Raw genomic sequence first — 17,500 nt, forward strand, 5'->3', positions numbered from 1 at the left:
TATATATTTCACCTCACATCTCACATAAATGTTACATCCATGTTATTGGACATGTTGTTTGTAGATGTGGTTAGGACCCCCCTTCTTCCCGTTGGCCCTAATAATGACGTCAAGTGATGTCATCATTGTCAGACACATCTGCCCCCCATGTACTGTACCTCCCCTTCTGTTAGACATGTTGTAGAGGAGTAACGTTACATTAACAAATCTTTTCAATATATAAATCCTGTAAAAATGTTATTTTATATCTGTTTCTTTACTTTTGGTTTTGAAAAGGTTTGGGGTTTCTTTTGTGGGCATGGCAGCACTTTCTGTACTCTGACCAATAAACACTTCTTTTAGGATCCACATGTCTCTCAGTCTTCCATGTGTGTGTCTGTCTGTCTGTCTGTGTCCTGTAGCCTTCTGAGACCATCCTGATCTCACGAACTCACATTCTGTTTCTCTCGCGAATCAGTCTGGATACTTTCCAAAGACGTCCGTTTGTGCTAGATCAGAAAACGATCAGCGTTCTAAGAGGAAATACATACAGCTATGCTAGGTCGCCAGGTTAAGCCCCCTGTGAGGTCTATGCCTGTGGTCTAGTCTACTTCAGGTGCAGGTGAATTTTGTGGAGTGTGTATAAAAATGGATATATATAATGCAAACGAGGGCTATATATACATATTATGTATATATAGCCCTCGTTTGCCCACATCACTACATAAACAGAAAATTAATGGAATTTTTATTATCTAATCTGAATACTTTTGGATTACTTCAAAATAAACAATTGAATAGATTGCACCTTACTATATACTGTAAGTACTAGAGTATTTACTAAGAAAATTGATGCAGTCACAAAAACAATTGTTCCACAAATACTCTTTTTTACTCTTTAATCATCTCAATTTGCAATCAACAATTGCAAATAAAACATTTTGCATACGCATTTACAGTTGGTCAAATCAAATTGCCCTTACAAAAACATTCTGGCATAAACGTCTACTGGTGTATTACTGTATTGTTTCTTTTGTTCAAGGCCACAGGGAGGAGTATGCTATTGTCGTGCAAGAGGAGCACTTCCTCAAATTGTTCATCTGTCAAGCAGTTCCTCTGGAGCATAAAGCACCATGACTGAAGAGCCACTCAACAGGTGCACTCGAGGATAAGATGGTGTTGTATTTAAGGAAGAGCCTCTTCACCTTGGAACGTCATTAAGGCAGTCCAGACTCCCTCTAGACAGCCCTACCGGACTTCATCAGCAACACCACCTTTGTCATTTGAGTTTCAAGGTCCAAAACGGAAGAAACCCTCTTCTGACAGTGAAGAATTCATGCTGCTGTTGTAGGACCCAACATCATCAACTGGATCCAGGCGGGTTGCCTCTGACAGCAAGACTGCATGCATTTCCTCTCTTTCAGCTTCCTGAAACCACCACCACAAGCACACCTATAGTTGCTGCTGCAGTCTTTGCATCGCGAGAGCTGACCAACTGTGCAAAGCGTGCTTCTATAGCAGTCAGGATGGGGCAATGACATCAGAGAAGAAGCGTGCTCTCTTCCCACATGGCTTCTTCATCAGATGAGTCTAATTAGTGGGGAGATCAGCTTTCCAAAGAGGCATTTATTTTCTCCTGGCAGAACATTCCATCTTGACTCAGCACGGTTTTTCTCTTTGTTGAGTCCAAACAGAAAAAATGACCAAACAGAAGACGAAGTGTGGATTGGGACGGCAGGGGTCTGTGTTTTGAGAAAGGGGAACCAGACTGTTCTTCTGAGCTCTAGAGGGTGGGGGTTGAAGATTGAAATATTTTAAAGATGCAATCAAAAATGTAATCAAGCCTCCTTGACAAAATGTAACTATAATCCAACTACACATTTTTCCGAATGTAATCTGGGTTGATTATAGTTACTTATTTTTTCGTAATCTGATTACGTAATCCCGATACATGTAGTCAGTTACTACCCAACCCTGATCATCAGGGGCTAGTCCGTGGAGGTACTGTAGGGGCACTGAGGGGCTTGATTTGTAGATTTACTGGATGGTGTTCACAACACTAGTAGAGTACAGCTATTTCAGTGTTCCTGCATATCTACTGGATGGGATTTGAGGAGCAGGTAGAGTCCTACCAGGTACAGCTCCAGGGTTAGGATTAGAGTCCGGAGGGCCAGAGGTCGGAGATGGCACTGGCATTTGCTTCAGACATGAAGACCTGCTGCTTCCATGGTTGATGTTAGAATAGCATCAGCCCTTCCACATCCTCCCCCTGGAAATGACATGGTCCGGGCTGCAGCGCACGTGAGCGCCCCTTACTGGGTGAGGCACATAACTACACACCCATCCCACCCAGAATAGTTTTATTCTATTAGATTATATTATTTTCTACCCTATTCATGTATATTATTTTATTTTCTATTCAAGTCTATCATTTTATCTTAGTTTCTATTCTACTACTGTATCTTCTATTCTATACCTCTAACCAACTGTTTTAGAAAGGAGTCTTCTGTAATCCAGAGCAGAGATGTTGGAGGTGACTGCTGTAGTATAGTGTACAGTAAACCATCCTGTTGTCTTCTGCAGCTATAGATTGAGGAGGAGGAGGAGTAAAGCCTCAAGGATGCTGGACACAGATTCCTTCACCTGCCCACAAGAGACCTTTATTTTCCATTATATTATATATTCCACAAATGTACTTTTCACAAAGCTGGCTAAATAAAAACATCATACACAACCAGCTTTTTTCTTATTTTTGCCTATGCTATTGAGCTGCAGTTGGTTTCACCTGCTGCAATAGTGAAATGTAGCACTCCCTCCTCTCCCCTTCTCTCCTCTCCTCCCCTCCTGCAGCCTTGGGACTGAGACAGGCTCGGAGGTCGTTAGCTGCTTAATGTGTTTTCCAGACGTTCGATAGCTCCGGAATGTCTTCCGGAATGGCAGACATGAGACTCTGGGAGTAAAAGGAAATTCATATCGACGGCAACAAATGCTTCATATTGAGTCAGTTCACAGTTGGAGGGTGTCTCGTCTTCCGACCACTAGGGGGCAGTCCCGAACTAAGAGACTGGAGAACAGGGCTGAGATGCTATCCTGCTCTGCCTCTTTCCTCTGGGATACTGTGAATGTGTGTGTGTGTGTGTGTGTCTGCATGTATGTGAATCGCGACCCTAAGCCCTTCCAGAAGCAGCAGCCTCCTGTCACAACCGTCCATCCCTACAGAGTGATTGAACTGAGAACACTGTTTATGGACCTATAACTGTTACCTCAATCCTCCTCTCCACCTCCCCCCTCCCCAACACCTGCACAGGCCTTGAGGCTACAGTGACCCTCTTGTGTATATATATACATATACACACACACACACACACACACACACACAAATCAACTTCTATGTCGGAGGTTGTAAAAGCAGGGATCTATCACTGGGCTTTTAGTGTTACTCCAAGTCAGCGACCAGAGCATTGTGAGCCAGCACACATACAACCACAACCACACACACACACACAAACACCATGCAACACTGCACACAGTACAATTCACATCACGTATAGTTCTACCGCCCCGCTCCGCCTCGCCAGTAGTCATTCCGTTAATGACGGCACACCTCCACCACTGACTGGGCCAAGCGGTCATTATCGCCAGATTAATGTGTGTTGCAGGGCCGTCTTAAACACACATCTAACATAATGGATTAATAGATTAAAAGAGGCGCGTGCGTGCACACACACACACATCGCCCATTAGCACGTGGCAGCTCCCCGTTTCCACCTCTCTATTTATCTCCCTTCGTTTACGGGCTCTGTCGTTCCCCTGGCAACCTGCCTCCTCTACGAGCTTGTCAGCGCGTCCGCTGGTTAATTGTAGGATCTGTGACAGCTCTGGGCGGCGGTGTGTGGGAACTCCTCTCCGATTGGACCGTTTCCTGGCTGGCCGCTGTGATGACAGCCCTGAGGCTCCAGCCCGGTCGTCCCTGTGGAGAGGTCATGTGACAACATATACAATACAAAACCATACAACTTTATTGGAATTTGTCCAGGGGTCAAACGGCCAAGAGCTCTTCCCCTCTTCATCTCATCGACATGCTGCTCCTCGCACACGGTAGATGAGCATCATCTCCGCTGTTGTAGGAGACTGATTATACAACCGTCGGTCGTTGATCCAGACAATCAACAGGTTTATTTCATTACCAGTCGCAATAATGGATCAACTTCCAGCAGCATCCAGCATCACGGTTCTCCAGGCTGTAGGATCAACGCTTCCCACAGAGCAGGTATACCAGTTGGGGTTTGGACCGCTGACCCTCTACATGGACACCCAAACCTCCAATCCAAAGAGGTATTCCCTGAGGTCTGGCAGGGGGTATTCAGGGTGGAGTGGAGGCAGGGCTGTTCTGCTGTGCAGTCCTAGTCACAGAGAGGAGAGCCCTCGTCTAACAGATGTTATTACCCAGTTGTTAGCTCTTAACAGAGAGGATGTGACAGGGGATTACCCTCATTAGCACTATTCTATTCTTAAACCCCCGTTCTCCCTCCTCCCCTCCAGCCTCCCCCCTCCTCCCCTCCTCTCTCCCCGGCCTTTCTCCACCCCCACTCCTCCCCTCCTCCTCCTCCTCCCCTCCTCAGCAAAATCTCCCCTGGTGGAGAGCAGCATGGGGATACTCTCACTCCCCTCTCACGCCTCCTCTGCCAAGTCACTCTAAAGTGCTTCTTTACAGCCATTTTACCACTTAGAGAGCCACTGGAGACCAGCTGGGGGGAAATGGCTGCTGGGTAATGTCCAGGCAGCATAAGGCTGAATAACTGGACTGTTTCTATTCAAGGTTACTGCGGCAGCTGATTCATTGCGAACAATTTTGTCTTGACGCATTTTAGAGTTGAGGGGTTTCGGCTATGGGTGAATCTGAATATGGATTCTTAAAGAGCAACAGGAAATTGCTTTTCTGTGGGCAGATAAGAGCCAACATCAACATTATACCCAAAGTAAAGTGAAAGGTCAAAACATAAGATCGCTGTAGAAGCTCTCTTAGCTACAGTACTGGTGGAGACTGTTATACAGGGCTGCCTGCTGTCAGATCTGACGAAGCCCTTCCTGGGAGAAACATTATATGTGTTTAGTTTTAGGGTAAATTAAAGCACGGACAGACAGCTTACTGTGTGCAGACTTTTATCTTTTGTCGTAATGTCTTTGATTGGCCCAGCCTGACTTGATCCCCATCGAACATCTCTGGAGAGACCTGAAAATAGCTGTGCACCAACGCTCCCCATCCAACCTGATGGAGCTTGAGAGGATCTGCAGAGAAGAATGGGAGAAACTGCCCAAAAACAGGCGTGTTGAGCTTGTAGTGTCATACCCAAGAAGACTTGAGGCTGTAATCGCTTCCAAAGGTGCTTCAACAAAGCACTAAGTTATGGGTGTGAACATGTATGTAATACAAGCTTTGACAATTAATAAATGTGCTTTTTTTTCCTGAAAGCCTGTTTTCGCTTTGTCTTTATGGGGTATTGTGTGTAGATTTTTGAGCAGAAAAATTAACTCCAATCTAATTTAGAATAAGTCTGTAATGTAACAAAATGCTGAAAAGGTGAAGAGGTGCTGTATAGACTAGCTGTATATTGATTGATTGATTGATTGAGTTTATTTATGGATCGGGTAAAAACAGTAATCCAAGGGATGACATGTGAAAGTGTAAACACCTATTTATATATGTGCTGTATAGCACTGCTGTATAGACTAGCTGTATAGGACTGCTGTATAGACTAGCTGTATAGGACTGCTGTATAGACTAGCTATATAGACTAGCTGTATAGGACTGCTGTATAGACTAGCTGTATAGACTAGCTGTATAGGACTGCTGTATAGGACTGCTGTATAGACTAGCTGTATAGGACTGCTGTATAGGACTGCTGTATAGGACTGCTGTATAGACTAGCTGTATAGGACTGCTGTATAGACTAGCTGTATAGGACTGCTGTATAGACTAGCTGTATACACTAGCTGTATAGGACTGCTGTATAAACTAGCTGTATAGGACTGCTGTATAAACTAGCTGTATAGGACTGCTGTATAGACTAGCTGTATAGGACTGCTGTATAGACTAGCTGTATAGGACTGCTGTATAGACTAGCTATATAGACTAGCTGTATAGGACTGCTGTATAGACTAGCTGTATAGACTAGCTGTATAGGACTGCTGTATAGGACTGCTGTATAGGACTGCTGTATAGACTAGCTGTATAGACTAGCTGTATAGGACTGCTGTATAGGACTGCTGTATAGACTAGCTGTATAGGACTGCTGTATAGGACTGCTGTATAGGACTGCTGTATAGACTAGCTGTATAGGACTGCTGTATAGACTAGCTGTATAGGACTGCTGTATAGACTAGCTGTATAGACTAGCTGTATAGGACTGCTGTATAAACTAGCTGTATAGGACTGCTGTATAAACTAGCTGTATAGGACTGCTGTATAGACTAGCTGTATAGGACTGCTGTATAGACTAGCTGTATAGGACTGCTGTATAGACTAGCTGTATAGGACTGCTGTATAGACTAGCTGTATAGGACTGCTGTATAAACTAGCTGTATAGACTAGCTGTATAGGACTGCTGTATAGACTAGCTGTATAGACTAGCTGTATAGGACTGCTGTATAGACAAGCTGTATATGACTGCTGTATAGACTAGCTGTATAGACTAGCTGTATAGGACTGCTGTATAGACTAGCTGTATAGACTAGCTGTATAGACTAGCTGTGTAGAGTACTTCCTGTATACTGTAGGACTGCTGCATGTTCGGTACTGTAACTCCAAACCCGTGAAACTGACAGGTTTGTTAGAGCAGAAATGTTGTCATTTTCCATCAGCAGCTCTCTCTTCTACACTCTGTCCGTTTCTCTCTGGGCTGAACGGCAACGCCAGCAGAACTCCTGATCCGGCCCGGCCTGTCTCAGTCGGCGCCAACTCCACCCGGATTTTTCAATTAACTATGAGCTGCCTCCAGAACCGGGGAGCAGAGGAGGACAGAAAGCCACTTTCGGGTTTGGCATAGAGGAGAGAGTTAGTAGCACGCTTGTCTACCATCGATTTCCAATACCACAGTCCTTCACATACGGATAGGAGACTGTACTGCAGCTCTGATATCATATCTCTCTGGTGGAGAGACTACAGGTTCTCTCTCTACGCAGGACCAATGCTTCACGCTCGCACGCACGCACACACACACACACACAGTTGGCAGTTGAACCCCAGAGCTGAGCCACAGAAGACAGGAGAGCTCTTTCATTCACTTGGCCTTTATTCAGTCTGCTACATTCCACCCTGTCTGCCAGGCCTAGTCCACCATCCCAGCAGACACACACTAATAATAATAATAATAATAATAATAATAATAATAATAATAATAATAATAATAATAATAATAATAATTCATAAAAGCAGCATAATCATCATCTTCATCATCATCATCATCATCACGACTATCATCATCATCTCCCAAGGTTGAATGTATTACCTGAACGTAACCGTTAAGATCAATTTAAAAGTAACTAGTTCACGATAAATAAACACAGTCATCATCATCACCATCATCATCATCATCATCATCTACACTCACAATAAAATATAGGATACAAACTCAGAAGTAAAAAAGTGACTCAAGCTTCTTAAAAGAAAAATAATGATTGGTGTGTGTGTGTGTGTGTGTGTTGTGTCTGCGTGTGTACACACTTCCACTGGTTAGCCTCCACAATCAGATAAGCAGAGAACAGTGAGTGTGTGTGTGTTTGTGTGTGTGCCTACTACTTCCTGTGTGGATCCACTAAACTAGAACTAGGTCCAGTCAGATTAGAACTGGTGAGTTCTGTTGGTCCTTCAGACCCAGACCAGGACCAGACCAGACCAGACCAGACCAGACCAAGACCAAGACCAAGACCAAGACCAAGACCAAGACCAAGACCAAGACCAAGACCAAGACCAGGACCAGACCAGGACCAGACCAGACCAGACCAGACCAGACCAGACCAGACCAGGACCAGGCCAGTAAAGAATCCCTGGTTGTGGGTGTGTGCTGGGCTGCAGCAGCCTCAGCCTCCAGAGCAGTGATATGGTAGTTATGGTTGAAGGCCTCCAGGGATATAAGTGTGCTTTTCTGGTCACAGTTCTGACTCCAGCCAGCAGGGAGAGCCATCCCTCTTAACACCGACCCTTCCCCAGGCCACCTCCAAAATCCACCCCTGCACTACATGGTTGCCTGGACAACCACTGGAGCTGTCAGTAATTCGTGAAGTCCAAATCAGGTCTAGTTCGGGTCCGAACCCAAACCCTCGTCCAATCAAAAAGCTCAACTGGCATGACCATCCATCCATCCATCCAGCTACAGCGCCTCTCCTTCCCCCACCTCTCGTCCCTCCATGGCGGTGGTTCTGGGTTGGGGTTCTGGTCCGGGCGGGTCACTGGTACTGGAGGTAGTTCTTGAGGGCTTGGGGGAGGGGCAGGCTCTGGATCTCCTGGAGGCGGTCTCGGCCCAGGGCGAGGCGTGCCGCCCGCCTGCACAGGTCTGTCAGGGGGAGGGGCTCCGCTGGAGGACAGAAAGAGGTTGGGGTTAGTCTGTGATGTCATAAGGGTCATGAGGTCGACATAAGAGTTCAGCTTGTATGACGAGACACACGGGCAGGCAGGACACATTTAGGGATGTGTGTGCGTGTGTGTGTGTGTGTGTGTGTGCGCGTGTGTGTGTTTGTCTAACGACCTGCTAAAACCATCCACAAACACCTTATTCTCCTAGCCTCTTATGATTGGTTTAATCACATCACACAGCTGAGTGGAGGACAGGACCCAGCATAATGACCTTTGACACCCCCCCCCCGCCCCAGGGCACACAGACAATGGTGGGGAAAGATGGAGAGAGAGAGAGATGAAAAGAGTTCATGCGACTAGGGTCTTGCACGCTATCAAGTATTTAATGGGATGTTTTAGCTGCTCCACCAATCAAAGCCTCACATTTACCCTGTCCCAAACCAACCATTAAGGCCCATCTCCAAGACCACGCACCCACACACACACACACACACACAAACACAAATATAGCACATACACACAAATCAAAAACGGATAAAGGAAAAAAAACTAAATAAACACTCGTTAAAATGCCATACACACAAACAGCTTCCACAGGAGAGGGAGACTCAGTGAGTTAGCTAATATTTGAGCAGCCTCCCAGTGCTGCTACACGCTTATTTACAGAAGAGACAGGCGGCTTTCAGCTGCCTCTAGCACACGTCAACTCAATACCCTGCTGAATCACACACAGGGGGAAAGGAGAGGGGAGGGGGGGAGAGGAGGGGAGAGATGGGGAGAGGTGTTTGTTTGTGTGTGTGTGTGTGTGTGTGTGTGTGTGTGTGTGTGTGTGTGTGTGTGTGTGTGACAATGACCGACTCGCTACAGAGAAAAGAACAGGAGAGGGAAAGGGAGGAGGAGAGAGGGGGATGAGAGGAGAGAGAGGGATGAGAGGAGAGAGAGGGATGAGAGGAAGAGAGAGGGGGATGAGGAAGGGAGGAGAGGCTGAGGACAGAGGGATGAGAGGAAGGGAGGAGAGGCTGAGGACAGAGGGATGAGAGGAAGGGAGGAGAGGCTGAGGACAGAGGGATGAGAGGAAGGGAGGAGAGGCTGAGGACAGAGGGATGAGAGGAAGGAGATTAAACAAAGAAAATGAATGGAGAAGAGAGGCTTTGCATTGCTAATGTATTTTTTTTAAAGTTTCAAACGCACGCACTTCTGTTGACCAGTGGGAGGGGGGGTCGTTCTCTGCGCATACACACGTGTGTATTTGTGGATTGTAATATGTCTGTTGGCTTCACATGGTATCTGTCACAACAAGGAAATAAACTTGCGACATTAATAACCAGTGTGTGTGTGTGGGGGGTGAGGTGAGATAGAAAGGGGGGGGGGGGGGTGAGGTGAGATAGAAAGAGAGGGAGAGAGACAGGGGGAGAAAGGGAGAGAGAGGGAGAGAGACAGGGGGAGAGAGGGAGAGAGACAGGGGAGAGAGACAGGGGGATAGAGACAGGGGAGGGGTAGAGAGACAGGGGGAGAGAGGGAGAGAGACAGGGGGAGAGAGAGAGACAGGGATAGAGAGGGAGAGAGACAGGGGAGAGAGGAAGAGAGACAGGGGAGGGGTAGAGAGACAGGGGGAGAGAGGGAGAGGGACAGGGGAGAGAGGGAGAGAGAGGGAGAGACAGGGGGAGAGAGACAGTGATAGAGAGGGAGAGAGAGGGAGAGAGAGAGGAGAGAGGGAGAGAGACAGGGAGAGAGACAGGGGGAGAGAGACAGGGGGAGAGAGACAGGGGGAGAGAAAGAGAGACAGGGGGAGAGAGGAAGAGAGAGGGAGAGAGAGGAAGAGAGAGGGAGAGAGACAGGGAGAGAGACAGGGGGAGAGAGTGAGAGAGACAGGGGGAGAGAGAGAGAGAGACAGGGGGAGAGAGGAAGAGAGAGGGAGAGAGAGGAAGAGAGAGGGAGAGAGACAGGGGGAGAAACTCCAAGCAGCCTCACTCACAACACCATCACTCTCTCACAGGAGACAACTTTTGGAGGGGAGACCACTGCTGGGAGGGAAAGGGGGGGAGCATGACACAGAGCAGGTCCAGGGGAGGAGACTGCAGATAAAGCAGATAAGAGAGAGAGAGAAAGAGAGAGAGAATGAGATTAAACAGGGGTTTACACAGCTAAGTGCATCAGCTCTCCTGGAGGGAGAAGAAAAGCGTCTTGCCGACCCTGACTAGGTCCGGGAGCAGTGGGAGGAGGAGTGGGGAGGGTCGGGTTTGAAACCGAGGGGGAGGAGGAGGAAGGAGAAGGACTGGTTTGGTCAGCCCGACAGCCCAAGTGACGGTCATGTGATGGTCATGTGATACTGCGTACAGTACTACACACACAGGCTGGCTGAGAGGGACTGATCCCGTGGCAGATCACCAGGGGCAGAAGGAGCTCACCTGGGAATGAAGCTCAGAGCCACCCAACCCTCAGAGAGAGAGAGAGAGAGAGAGAGAGAGAGAGAGAGAGAGAGAGAGAGAGAGGACTGGGGGGGGGGGGTCGAGGGAGGGTCAGGGATTGGATGGTGACTCCGTGGAGAACTCGCACTCAAAGGCTCAGCACCAATAACAGCTTAAGCTAACGGCGCTTCGTTGCCTCTGCACTAAGCCTAGTGGAGCCATGGCCGCAGCACCAGCATCGGTGAGCTCCAACTGTGAGAGACACACCTGCTCACAACCAGCAGCCTTCAGCCTCAATCTCTGCTCTACCACACTACGCTGTGTCTTGCCATGGCTGTGTCCTTGTTCGTGAGAGGTTATACATTCTCGTTTCGATGAAATGAGAAAAAAGGACAAAAGATAAAATACTCAAAGGATTATCATGCCTATCACATAGATGCTGTATGTGCAGTAGGGATGCAAACAATTAATCGGAAATCGATTCATTGGTCGTTAAGGATTTGCTCGTGCATGTGAAATTTACTCGATCTACTATCAAACAACGTGGTAGCGAAGCAGCCATCTCGGGAGAAATGCAGAGAAATCAACAGCAGCATGTTTTGAGAAATGAAGTGGGCCAAGCAAAGCATTGTGTGGGACCACTTCGAAAAGAACTTGCAAATATTGTGATTCTGCGTACACGTACAACACGACAGCAATGCTCTATCACGAAGAACGTTCACTCGGATAAGTTGGCTCTCCTCTCGTCTCACCTGCAGCAAACCCACCATCGGCTCAGTGTTTGCGAGGAGGAGCTGTGACGCGCAGCAGGCAGAAAAAAATAACCCAGTCCGTCTGTAATAAAGCGAAGATTAAGAAAAAAAAAAGCTTTTGGTATTGTTCGGAAATGTGTGTATTTTAATTACAATTAATCGATTGATTGATCGTTAACATTACCAATAATCGATTCATGGACGTGCCGACAATTTGTAACTCTAATGTACAATAACCAGATGTTCACTTGATGGAAATATACACAGCGCTCACCCCATGGGCATACTAACTAATCACTTAATTAATGAATCCTGTATTCACAACGTGCTTGACTTACCTAAGATAATAGGAATTATATAGATAGAATCAATTTCCATCAATTATAGATAAATGATACATAATGAATGGGAACCATTCTCCATTAAAACAACCCTGCTGGGCCCAAAGACTATCGTTGTCAGTCTAGCTTCTGTTGCCAGTTTCTCCCTCTCTCCCTCTCTCTCACCCAGAGTTGACGAGGAGCGGGTTTAGTCTTAACCTGGTAAGGGTATTGGGTTTGGTGTTAACCTGGTAAGAGTAATGGGTTTGGTGTTAATCTGGTAAGGGTATTGGGTTTAGTCTTAACCTGGTAAGAGTATTGGGTTTGGTGTTAACCTGGTAAGAGTAATGGGTTTGGTGTTAATCTGGTAAGAGTATTGGGTTTGGTGTTAACCTGGTAAGAGTATTGGGTTTGGTGTTAACCTGGTAAGGGTATTGGGTTTGGTGTTAATCTGGTAAGAGTATTGGGTTTGGTGTTAATCTGGTAAGAGTAATGGGTTTGGTGTTAATCTGGTAAGGGTATTGGGTTTGGTGTTAATCTGGTAAGGGTATTGGGTTTGGTGTTAATCTGGTAAGGGTATTGGGTTTGGTGTTAATCTGGTAAGGGTATTGGGTTTGGTGTTAACCTGGTAAGAGTATTGGGTTTGGTGTTAATCTGGTAAGAGTATTGGGTTTGGTGTTAATCTGGTAAGGGTATTGGGTTTGGTGTTAACCTGGTAAGAGTAATGGGTTTGGTTTTAACCTGGTAAGGGTATTGGGTTTGGTGTTAACCTGGTAAGAGTATTGGGTTTGGTGTTAATCTGGTAAGAGTATTGGGTTTGGTGTTAATCTGGTAAGAGTATTGGGTTTGGTGTTAACCTGGTAAGAGTATTGGGTTTGGTGTTAATCTGGTAAGAGTATTGGGTTTGGTGTTAATCTGGTAAGAGTATTGGGTTTGGTGTTAACCTGGTAAGAGTATTGGGTTTGGTGTTAATCTGGTAAGAGTATTGGGTTTGGTGTTAATCTGGTAAGAGTAATGGGTTTGGTGTTAATCTGGTAAGAGTATTGGGTTTGGTGTTAACCTGGTAAGAGTATTGGGTTTGGTGTTAATCTGGTAAGAGTATTGGGTTTGGGGTTAATCTGGTAAGAGTATTGGGTTTGGTGTTAATCTGGTAAGAGTATTGGGTTTGGTGTTAATCTGGTAAGAGTAATGGGTTTGGTGTTAACCTGGTAAGAGTATTGGGGGGAAAGGGTATTGGGTTTTGCATTAACCTGGTAAGGAAGTTAGATTTTCTCTCTAACCTGACTGTCATTGACAGCTATGCAGTCAATTCAGTTTCTCTAATGGCCATTTTTAAATGGTTTGAATTTGATAGTTGTGACTGTAAAGGCTTCCCTCTCTATTCCTCCCTCCCTCCCTCTCTCCCTCCTTCCCTCCCTCCCTTCCTCTCTATAAAAGGTGAGTGATTCATGTTTTATGATGTTATTAATCCCAGGGTTATTATAGCCCCCAGAGGTAGAATGGCAGCAGAGGCCAAAGTAGCAGGTAGAAGCATCACTCCTATTATTTCAATACACTATGACTCCTGTAACGGTGTGTTTACAGGTCTCTCTAAAAATCAAATCAGACAGCTGCAGCTGATTCAGAACGCTGCTGCTTAAGTCCTCACTAAGACTAAGAAAGTGGATCACATCACTCCAGTTCTGAGGTTCTTACACTGGCTTCCTGTCTGTCAAAGAATTGGCTTTAAAATACTGCTGTTGGTTTATAAAGCACTAAATGGTTTAGGGCCAAAATATATTTCTGATCTGCTGCTACGTTATGAACCATCCAGACCTCTCAGGTTGTCTGGCACAGGCCTGCTTTCTGTCCCCAGAGTTAAAACAAAATATGGAGAAGCAGCATTCAGTTTTTATGCTCCACATAATATGAATCTGGAACAAACTTCCAGAAAACTGCAGGTCTGCTGCAACTCTCAGTTCTTTTAAATCAAGACTGAAGACTTTTCTTTTTGCCGCTGCTTTTTATTAAATCAAATAATTATTCATTAGTACACTGCATTTTTGTATTTTATTTTTTTCCAGCATTTTGTTTTAAATATCCTTTTATAATGTATTTTTTTGTCATTTCGTTTTATATGACATTTTATAATGTCTTTCTTGCACTTGCTTTCAATGTCTCATGTAAAGCACTTTGAATTGCCTTGTTGCTGAAATGTGCAATACAAATAAACTTGCCTTGCCTTACACCTTCGCGCCCGTCTTGCCCCCCTCCCCCCAAAAAGGAGCCAAACGATCAAAAATGAGTAATTGGCTACTTGTGTTGAAAATAAAGAGTTGAAGTTGATTCTTGATGATTTTGTCTCTGCATTTTTGAATACCCAATTTAGTCTAATCGTTGCAATATGTGACAGTGGCACATATAGCATAAATTGGTCGGCCTACTGCAAAGTAGCATAGACACAGGAAGTGGTGGTGCTCATCTGTCACAAGTCCGCACCCCCAAATGTACATAAATCAGCCGCCAATGACTGGATGGCCGCCCATCAATCAGATAACACCCGCAGACCTTGAAATGTACCTTACCCAGATCAGTGATAGGTTCACCATCCATATCACATATTTATCAAACCCAGAATCAATGAAATTTGAAGATAGCTATGTGTGTAAGGTTAGCTAGACTAATGTATGATAGGGTGTTCTAGCTGCTGTGTTGATTTTCTCTTGGAAATGTGTTTGTTGGAGATTGGCCTACCTGGAATGTCAGTGTGGTTGCATCGCCGACAATGTTTAGCGCTATCTAGTAGGGCAGAGGAGTTTGCCGCACAGTGGGACTCAGAGCTGTCATTATTGCTAGGGTCGGAGGTTCCTTGTTGTGGTCTTGGTGGTCTACCCTAGCCCAGTGTGGTCTCAGGTTAGGTCTCTATACCCCAGATTTCAGATTTTTGTGTGCAAAATCCACAGATTTGCATTATGGAGTCCAAAATATTCCTCCGTGAGAAACCCTTGAAATCATATCAACAGTAGTCACAGAGCCAGTGCAACATTCTCAGGATTTTTGGAGAAGGGGGAGGAATATTCCTGCTCATATCTAACGAGGTAGCAGAGTAAAAGGACAACTTGATATCAAAACCAGAGTGGTGCGATCCATGCTGGTTAGATGCGGTAGGGTAGGGTAACACGACAGACTCACATAAATACTCAACTCTCACACCCACACACACACACAAACACACACTCTCTCTCTCTCTCTCTCTCTCTCACACACACACACACACACACACACACACAGTCATGTTAACCTTCTCAGTCTGCAGAGGTGACCCTGAGAGGGAAAAACACGTCATGCACTCTGTCCTAGTTGTAATAGTACACGGAGAGAGGCTCAATGTAAGTGTGTGTGAGAGAGAGAGAGAGAGAGAGAGAGAGAAAACTAGTACAGCCAGTCTGTTTTTTACTAATAACTTTTTTCCTGAGGAGAGTGTCATCGTGTCCACACCTCTACAAATTAGTCTCCACAATCAGCCAAGCAGAGAACAGCATCCCCCCACTGGTCAACAGAACAGTGTGTGTGTGTGAGAGAGAGAGAGAGAGAGAGAGAGAGAGAGAGAGAGAGAGAGTGAGTGTGTATGTGCGTGTGCGCCTGGAATCCTCTGTGTTGAGGTAAAGAACAGCCTGCCCTGAAGCGATGACATCACCCCCTACAGGAGCCTATAGGGAAACTGTAACAGTCAGGACGCCATAGCAACCGGTTCCTCACCACAACAGGCAGCACCTGGAGAACTCTGCTCTTTACTGTACTACACTAACCCTAACCCTGCCCTGTACTATACTAACCCTAACCCTACTCTGTACTATATTAACCATAACCCTGCTTTGTACTATGCTAACCCTGCCCTCTACTATACTAACCCTAGCCCTGCTCTGTACTACATTAACCCTAGCCCTGCTCTGTACTACATTAACCCTAGCCCTGCTCTGTACTATACTAACCCTAGCCCTGCTCTGTACTATACTAACCCTAGCCCTGCTCTGTACTACATTAACCCTAGCCCTGCTCTGTACTATACTAACCCTAGCCCTGCTCTGTACTATAATAACCCTAGCCCTGCTCTGTACTACATTATCCCTAGCCCTGCTATGTACTATACTAACCCTAGCCCTGCTATGTACTACATTAACCCTAGCCCTGCTATGTACTATACTAACCCTAGCCCTGCTATGTACTATACTAACCCTAGCCCTGCTATGTACTATACTAACCCTAGCCCTGCTATGTACTATACTAACCCTAGCCCTGCTATGTATTGCACCACACCGTTGGCTCCCATGTGCTTATGGGATGATGTCACAGGCACAACCAACCTAAAAACATGATGAGGAGGCAGGAGATCCTGTCCTGGAAAGAGCTTCTTACTCCTGCATTAGGACATCTGCATGGTCGAGGGAGAATGGGGATGAATTTGATTTCACAGACACTGATGGATAAGAGGTGTGTGTGTGTGTTCCTCTTCCACTCTCCATCCATCTCTCCATCCTCCCCTGCCACAGGGTGTGCCACAGGGCCTCGACAACAAGACAATCAGCTAAGGTCTGCTCCTGACAGATGATGACACACAGCCATGTCTTCACACTCTCCCTCTCGCTCGCTCTTACACAAAACAGTGAACAATCTCTCCCTCTCCTCAGTCGGTCTTTCCATCTCTCTCTCCTTCTCTTTCTCTGCCATAATAAGCTTACTCTCCTCCCCTTCCCGGCGATAAACATCTTGTGAGATTGACAGCTAACCCTAGCAGCTTGTGAGATTGACAGTCACCGTTTAGGAGCTGGGGGCGGGGCTTATGTGGGGCCAGGCTGAGCTGGGGGGCAATGCTGGAGCAGGGCTGGGGAAGGGGTTGAGCTGGGGGGCAATGCTGGAGCAGGGCTGGGGAAGGGGTTGAGCTGGGGGGCAATGCTGGAGCAGGGCTGGGGAAGGGGTTGAGCTGGGGGGCAATGCTGGAGCAGGGCTGGGGAAGGGGTTGAGCTGGTGGCGGAGTTGAGCTGGGGGGCAATGCTGTGCTGAGCCACTCACTACCCAGAATCCATGGCGGATTAACACGTTACAGCTGCTCAGGTTTAGTGGGGTAGGGAAACTCACTCTCACTCTCACTCACACACACACTCTCACACACACTCTCACAACACACTCTCTCTCACACTCTCCCTCACACTCTCCCTCACACTCTCCCTCACACTCTCCCTCACACTCTCCCTCACACACACACACACACACACACTAAAAGCATAGATGTTGGCGCATGGATCAGTGATCAAACAGGGCTGGTCTCAGAGAGATCTGGGATATAATGGAATAACCCAACCCTGTCTGTCTGCTAGGGACGCTCAGCTGAACACTGAGCGCATAAGTACACACACCCACAGACACACACGCACTGCACAACACACACACCCTGTTACTACTCTCCTCTCCTGTCTCTGGCCTCTATCCCTC

At 46.4% G+C, this 17,500-nt stretch overlaps 1 protein-coding gene across 1 annotated transcript in view; it reads right to left on the reverse strand.

The window, feature by feature from the left end:
• Positions 1 to 7,935: 7,935 nt before the first annotated feature.
• Positions 7,936 to 17,500, reverse strand: part of LOC311316001 (SPRY domain-containing SOCS box protein 4-like) — a 24,520-nt gene continuing 14,955 nt past the window's right edge. The window contains exon 3 of the mRNA XM_084446741.1: positions 7,936 to 8,552. Within this exon, the coding sequence (XP_084302867.1) occupies positions 8,425 to 8,552 (128 nt within the window). The 3' untranslated portion in view covers positions 7,936 to 8,424. The remainder of the gene's footprint in view (positions 8,553 to 17,500) is intronic.

Source organism: Borostomias antarcticus (assembly GCF_949987555.1).
Source record: "Borostomias antarcticus genome assembly, chromosome: 12".
Lineage (NCBI taxonomy): Eukaryota > Metazoa > Chordata > Actinopteri > Stomiiformes > Stomiidae > Borostomias > Borostomias antarcticus.